The 8,002-nt window shown below is 39.0% G+C and overlaps 1 protein-coding gene across 1 annotated transcript; it reads left to right on the top strand.

Annotated features, from left to right (window-relative positions):
- Positions 1–1,714: 1,714 nt before the first annotated feature.
- On the top strand, positions 1,715–7,780 carry LOC149232142 (tocopherol O-methyltransferase, chloroplastic-like). Its single transcript, XM_089379370.1, has 7 exons — positions 1,715–2,480; positions 2,589–2,758; positions 5,904–6,008; positions 6,156–6,266; positions 6,680–6,772; positions 6,871–6,973; positions 7,319–7,780. Exons 1-7 carry the CDS (start codon positions 1,994–1,996, stop codon positions 7,420–7,422), a joined length of 1,173 nt encoding a protein of 390 aa, XP_089235496.1. The 5' UTR covers positions 1,715–1,993; the 3' UTR covers positions 7,423–7,780.
- The last annotated feature ends 222 nt before the right edge of the window (positions 7,781–8,002 follow it).

The raw sequence follows: 8,002 nt of genomic DNA, 5'->3' as shown, positions 1-8,002 counted from the left end.
CTTTAAAGCCACAAGCTGATAGAGACAGTGAGGCAGAGAAGCAGTGAAGAAGCCGAAGGCTGAGAGACACATAAAGAGAGGCAAAATCGCAGAGAACAGAGTAGTTGAGCTAACCCTCAGAGTAAGGGTAGCATTGAGCAGACAAAGACTAATTGAGGTCGAAATTTGGTAAGGGGAGTTTGTGAACTCTAAGGACTTGGGAGTTCCAAGTGCCATCCTACTGATCATCCTCTGTCAAGTGAGACTCAGATTGAGCTCCTTATTGTAAGACTTTGCTTTTAAAAACATAATAAAAGGGCCACCACTGAAGGCTGGACCAGGAGACATAGCCCAGGAGGATTGGGTGAACTCCTTATTAAATTTTGTTGTGTTTATGTTTGCTTACTGTGATCTCTTACTGTTTCTAGTGTCTGTGTATTTCGCAATCTTATCGATCCATTGCACAAGATAACATAGACACACACACTATCACATGAGTCTGTAATACCTTCATTATTTTTTCTGAGGTCACCTAGGGGTGATTTCAGATCATAGGATTAGGAATAGGAAAAGTTCATACCACTTCTGGCATTGCCTGTGCTTCGTCTATAAGTTTATGAAACCCCTGGGTTGACAATTAAGTGTGGAGGAGTTTGCTTAAGTGCAATTCCTGCACCCAATAACCCTGTACAATGGTGGTTTTGGGGATTTGATGAATTGATAGTCTGTTGTTGCAGCCAAAAAGAAAGGAAGAGAGAGTCGAACTTCGTGGGCCCGTAGCCCACAAGCTCTGAGATTAGAGCCACCAGGGGATGGAAATGAGGAATCCTGTTGATACTCATCAGTTAGGCCATGACTGCGCTCTTTTAGACCAGTCTAGACATTTCCTCTTCTGATAAACAAGACCCTTCCACGATTTCAAATGGCTTTTCCAAATTTGTTCCTACTTTTTTCGCTTGGGACTAATCACTTTGTGAAGCCCCTTCCACCCTCTATAACCTTGAACGAAGGCTCCCAAATCCCCCTCAATCCTATAAATCATCCTTTTGTCCCCTCTTTCAAGGATGTCCTCAATATGGCTCTTATCCCTACATTTTCAGGGTCATCTCCTATTGATCAACTATTGACAAATCGTCTTTCACCATTCCAAAATGTAATCATAAAAAATAAACAACTCAACCAAAAATCTTTGGCAAGAGAGAAAATCCTCGAAAGGTCATCCAACGCCAATACCATGTTTTATCAATACCACATGCCCAAAACACCATAACTCATTCCATATGATAGGTATTCATAGTAGAAAAAGCATAACTATTTTGGAGATAAATATCAATCTTTGATTTGTGACTACTACTAAAAATATTCTAAAATATTTCATGAAAGTTAAATCTTTATCATCCATTTGATAATTAAATTAAAATTATGGAAACCCTATGTCAAAATAGACATACTTATAAATGTAAATATTTTATAGATATTCTGTGAATTAAAACTCTACAATCTACTTATTTAAATATTAATAATTAAAATAATTAAATTAAAATTTTGTAAATCCTTTTAAAAAATACATATAAAATATAAAAATTATTTAAAATAAAATTATAATTTTAAAAAATACATATAAAATATAAAAATTACTTAAAATAAAATTATAATTTAATTGAAATATATAATAAAATAGGTTTCTTCGATTTTTATATATATGCACTGCCTTAACGATGACAAAAATCTGTTAATCTTTGCCAATCTCTATCGAAGCTGGATGAAAACCTGATTCAGTGCATTCTGACCTTGAAAAATTAAATAATTGGTTTCAATTTTTTATATCTGCACTACTTTTAACTATGACAAAAATCTGTTAAATCTTTGCCATTCTCCCTCTGTGAAGCCTTAAAACGATTGATTGGATTCTGACCTTAAAAATTGGATTTTGGAAGGGTGTTTCGAATGCCAATTATCAGAAGCCAACAAAAAGCAGAAGAGGTTTGAATCAGGTACTGAAAAACAGAGTTGAATGGCTGCTCCTGCTATTTATGGTAGTATTACAACACCAGAAATAGTCTGCCATTATACCGCTGCGTTATCCCAGCCATTGCGACTACGGTTACCGTCACTTGACAAGTGTTCAACCCGGATTCGATACCCATTAGCGCCTCCCACAGCAGTAGCAGGCTGCCACAATAACGCTGCATTGTCCCTGCCATTGCGACTACGGCCTTCCTTACTGGATAAGCGTTCAACTTCGATTCGATTCCCATCAGCGCCTCCCACAATGCCTGGAAGTCGCGTCCAGTGCAAGACCGGGGCCGACGCGAGTTTTGCTGATCTGCGCACTGGAATAGCAGAGTTCTACGATGAGTCGTCCGGGGTTTGGGAGGAGATGTGGGGGGAACATATGCATCACGGATTCTACGAACTCCCCCCGCCCCAAAAGCTCCTCGAACACAGAGACGCCCAGATTAGAATGATAGAGGAATCCCTCTCATTCGCTGCCATCTCTGGTTAGCATGAATGCCATTGGTTATATGATTCTTGACTTTAATTTGATTGGTAGATTCTGGAAAAATGGGATACGGTATTTTGGTATTAAATGAGATGTTGTGTTGCAGAGGAGGATTTTAAGAAACCAAGGCGTGTGGTGGACATTGGTTGTGGTATCGGAGGGAGCTCCAGATATTTGGCAAGAAAGTATGGAGCCCATGTTCAGGGCATCACACTCAGCCCACTGCAGGCTCAGAGGGCCTCTGCTCTTACTGCTTCCCAGGGTCTCAGCGATAAGGTATGTGTGTTTTTTGGGCAATCTCCTTCTCTTAAGCTGATCTGTTTACCCAGCTAAACCAAGGTCTCATACCTCATAAGAATTCAAATGTCCTTCATTTTGGTAGGGATGGGTCAGTTGCCATTCATTGGCAGAGCAGATTCGTTTAGGTGTGACTTTACTCAAACCATGTTTTTAAGGGTTGTAATCCAATTATATTTCATTCATTGTAATATTTTCCATATAAGGAAAGTGCATGCTTGCAGCTTAGTTACTCAACAACATCGTCAACGTCCATGTGCATATCAGATCTAGGTTAGATGGATATTTAGTCAACTCTGGATGTGTTTTGATGGTACCCTGAATCTAAACGAGCGTATAAACACTTTGGAAAGGGTGGAACACCTCACCATTACTTGAACTGTAAAATATACCTTGTGTTTTTAGTAAAATTATACAAACCACTGCATCATATGAATCGATCAAGTGCAAATATATTTTAGACCACAAAGTTACCTTTACTAGAAGATAAGATCCCAGTCACTGCATCATATGAATCGATCAAGTGCAAATATATTTTAGACCACAAAGCTACCTTTACTAGAAGGTAAGATCCCAGTCTCAGACTTACATGGGATTGGCAAGTAAGACGATTGGCAAGTCAGGGGCTGGTCAGGTTTGTTGAAAATTGGACGAGCCGAAGACATGTCGCCGGAAAATGGGCTGCTCTACGCCGTGGGATAACTGGCATTGAAAGCGCCCTACCTTCTTCATGTTTTTGGGCAGAAATCAGCTTGGAATCAAAGAGCTGCAATCAGAGCACTCTTGAATCATTCGGGCGTTGTCTAACTTTTTGGCTAGAATTTTGGCCAAACAATTTTGGGTGGGATTGTTTTTTTTATTTTTATTTTTATTTAAAATCTTTTTTGAATGTATAAAATGATTTAACGTCCTGAAAAAACCCTAAAATTATTTGAATATAACCCTGAAATTACTTGAATATGTAAAGTTCACAGATCAATATGGTGATTCCAGTAAACTTTTGGTAGGTTATCCACAAATTTGACCAGAAAAAAAAAAAAAAAAAAAAAAAAAACCATAAGACTACGACTAATCATAATCCTGGTAACGGAAAACTGCGATTTTAGAGTTTTCCTGGTTCTTCTCTAAATCAGCCCGGGACTTCAAAATTGCAATCTAAGCAATGGAACATTCCAAGAATGTTGTCCGTACCTCAAAATTGCAATCTAAACAACATAATATTTCGGGGAGGTTGCCAGAAATGAGGCAATTTATGTGCCAGTTATCAAGCTCCCTGCTGAGTTACATTTCCTTAATTAAATCGAATGGTCTGGATGGCTACCTCACATACACCCGTCTATCTCAGCTTTACCAGGTCGGTTAGGAGAACTGGCCCTTTCACGGAGCTAGCTCTAATAAAACCTCAGGACCTTCCCGACAAAGGTATTTCGCATAACTCAGGTAGGTTAGGTCTCTTACATGAGGCCAAGGTAATGTCATCACTTGCCCTTTTCTAAAAAGATATCACTATTCTTAACTATGGCATAAGGTAAGTGATAAGCATATCCATGCAGAAGAAAAGTGTCTGGTCTTTCTGGTACTATGGTGAAAAACATACCTTTGCGGAGCTCGAAGGCCTTACTTGAGCGACAAGAGATAACCTTGCCTTTAGGTAGCGAAAGATTTTACCTGAGCTACGAGGATAGCCTCACTGATGCAGACTACCTTGAGGCTTTAGTCTACTGCATCTCTATATGACCGATCAGTTCAGATGCGAGCATATACCATAGTCCTAGATATATAGAGCGGCCTGGGATGTATCTCCAGCCCTGCAAAGGTATTGGTAACAGCAAGGCAGTAAATTGGGCAATACGACAGCTAAAACACAGGGGATCCAAAGAGGATTTTACTTGGAATATAATATTTATCTTACAAATCAGAACATTAGAGTCACAGCCCCCAATACAATATATTAACAGAACTTACAGCTGCTAGAAGGAAACTTGCCAGTGAGGAAAACAAAGAACTACAACAGCTGCGCAGCACACTTCAATCTGAAGCGAAGCCTCTCCCTCTCTGTATCCCCCAAAAGAACATACGTTCTTACAGAGCAAACAGGGCAGTCGGTAATTATTAACTCTTGTCTTTTCCTAAGAATAATCTGCCCTAGTCTAAAGATCATCCCGCTAGTACCCAACTAGTTTAGAAAAGACAGGAGGAGGTGGGCTCTGGGGCCATCAATTATTTCCGCAATCTTGTCAATGGAACCATGGTTGTTGCTTCACGGAGGTTGCAAAACCCATATTCGGGAACTGCCAGTGGAGCCCATAGTTGCACCAATTGGATACCTTTCCATAGCAATAAAGTCTTACCCAAACTATAAGGATAACCTGCCCTTCACATAGTTAGGTATCCACACTTTGGCTCATAGGTCTCCTAGCCATCGCCCTATCACTGACCTACCTGGCTTTCATATTAGTTGAAAGTTTGACAAGTTAGCAACTGAATCCACGACCTGGCCAGAATAATAAGGTGCTCTACCCCTAACCTACTTAATCCTTAAAAATTTAATGTCTGTTGTTACCTAAAACACCTCCGCTTCAAGCTACACTTTGGCTTAGGAGTCCTAGACACCAGCATCCTACTTGGCTCTCATTCCATGTTAAAGATTAAACAGGGATGGAATCAAACCAGGACTTGCCCCAGTCAACAGGCTACTCTATTATTACGTTACGTATCTTTACGTCTTTGTTGGGAAAACACAGGGTTCAAATGTATCTGTGTTTATCATTGTCACTGTAACATGGTAATTCTATACCAGCCACTCACAAATTTTTAATCATCATGGTTCATCCATTTAAGATTTTGCTAATAATATTCCTTATGACTCAAGGCACTCTCCAAATCATCTTCGGGTTTCTGATGTGAATATCAAAAACCCATTCCTATTAATTTGTTTCTGCATGCACTTACCTGTTCAACCTAAAGCCGTGGATTGCTCAGGTAAAGGATAATCTCTTACCTTTTCCCTAAGGGATAACCTTTAGCTGGGACATTTCAGTTTAGATTGAAATTAATTATATGACTACATTTTATTCAGTTTTTTGAGCTGAAACTCTAATCTAATTTGTCACCATTTGCACAGGTTGCTTTTCAAGTAGCAGATGCATTAGACCAGCCTTTTCCAGATGGGCAGTTTGATCTGGTATGGTCAATGGAGAGTGGGGAGCACATGCCAGATAAAGAAAAGGTGGGCTAAGATTTGTTTCTTTCTTCAAATATTTTGTAAGCTGAGATAAGTCTAACTTTGAACAGTGTTTCAAGAATATACTGTAATAGCTATTATGCAATTTCAGACATATGAAGTGGTATGTTCATCTTTTGATTTGTTTTACAGTTTATGCAAGAGTTGGTCCGAGTAGCAGCACCTGGTGGTTCCATAATTGTAGTGACCTGGTGCCACAGAGACTTGTTGCCAGGGGAGACCTCTCTGCAACCCAGTGAGCAGGTATATGCACAAGCTACTGTAGATTGCATTAGGACTAAGAGCACTATTTCAATTCTTTTTAACGTAATTAAATTAGTCCAAAATGTTACCAGGTGACTTGGGGGGAGGGTTCCTTTAGTTTAGTGGAAAGACACATGGTTGCAGTTAAGCCATGTCAATTGCAACTAGGTTATGGGTATACTTCAGCTGAGGCATTTCTTAAAACTCACGTGATATGAAGGTCCAGCACAGATTATGGGGCTGCAGTGAATGCAAATCTAATGAAAGGCACTCTCTAACAAGATAGAAAGGCTGGACAGCTTCGGCTGTTCATCTAAGGGCAGGCTGGATAATATTTTCCAACACAGAGGAGGGAGTCAGGGAAGGGTATGTCTAAGTTTTTGGCTCTGACATTGCAATTGAATTGACATCAGGAGCTCTTGGACAAGATTTGTGGTGCATATTACCTTCCTGCTTGGTGTTCCACTGCTGACTATGTGAGGATCGCACAAGCTTTGTCACTACAGGTGAACTCTAGTTTTACTCTGAAACCAATCAAGCAATAAAGTTTGCAATACAGACTGTATACAGAACAGCTCTGATTGATTCTAGTATTTTTCAACAGAATATCAAAACTGCAGACTGGTCAGAAAATGTAGCTCCATTTTGGTCAGCAGTAATAAGATCAGCCATAAGCTGGAGAGGGATAATGGGTCTCCTTAATTCTGGTAAGTTAGCTGTCCATTTAGTCTTCAACCATCTGGTAAGCAGCCTTTTCCTCCAACTTTGTTATGTTTGATGGTCCCTGCCTTCCTGTGGCACGGGATATGCACAAGAAAGTATACATAATTTCTTAGGCAAACTTCGAAGTATACCAAATTTTGATTTTTATCAGAGAGATGGTTCAATTGTTTAAAGCGCTAAGTTTAATGCTGGCCAGCATACTTTATCTCTGATTTAAAATTTAAACTACTAGTCGATTGGAAGATTGAACTGCTCTCCATCACATGTCCTGCAGTTCAGAGAGTATTAGCTGACCATTGTTATCCAATTTGGTTTGGCTTTTTGCGCAGGATGGAAGACCATTAAAGGTGCATTTGCCATGTTTCTTATGGTGAAAGGCTACAAGCAAGGACTCATAAAATTTGCAGTTATTACTGCTCAGAAACCAGCATGAAGCACGATAAAACGATGCCAAAGGTGCCTTTGATTGTTACCCAATATGAAGACACTGCTATTTATAGGTTCAGAGACAAACTAAGACAAGGATCACAAATAGTTTATGAAAGTAATTGTAATTCATGAAAACGTGAAGCGTATCGGCTTTGACTAGACATGAATATTACATATTAGTGAAGTGGGAATGCTAGTGTGGATGAATCCAATAAAATTCTTTGTTAATAAATTCGGAACTGACATATAGCTACAATAAACAACCGAGAGTCTCAAAGAAAAATTACATAGAGGGAGGATTGATCTACAAAAACCTATATCTGGTGATTATAGTAAATAATGAATTCTTCTTTGAGCATTTATTTACAATGGATGGTCAAAGCTGTCTCCAAAATTCCAAAGAGGCTCTCTTTCTGGAAAGTGCTCCTAACTTATCATTCAAACCAGAGGCAGTTGACTTATCAACCAATAATGTCAAATTAAAACTTCAATTGCTTTGGTTAAATATGTTTTTAAAATTTATATCATATTTTTGTGAAAATAATGCAGAAATAGATTTAGTTATGAAGCAGTTGAACAGAATT

Source organism: Pinus tabuliformis, chromosome J (assembly GCF_031772625.1).
Source record: "Pinus tabuliformis cultivar Carrire ecotype Pingquan chromosome J, CPIR1, whole genome shotgun sequence".
Lineage (NCBI taxonomy): Eukaryota > Viridiplantae > Streptophyta > Pinopsida > Pinales > Pinaceae > Pinus > Pinus tabuliformis.
The sequence above is the reverse complement of the archived record's forward strand: the minus strand, read 5'-3'. Positions and strand labels throughout refer to the sequence as shown.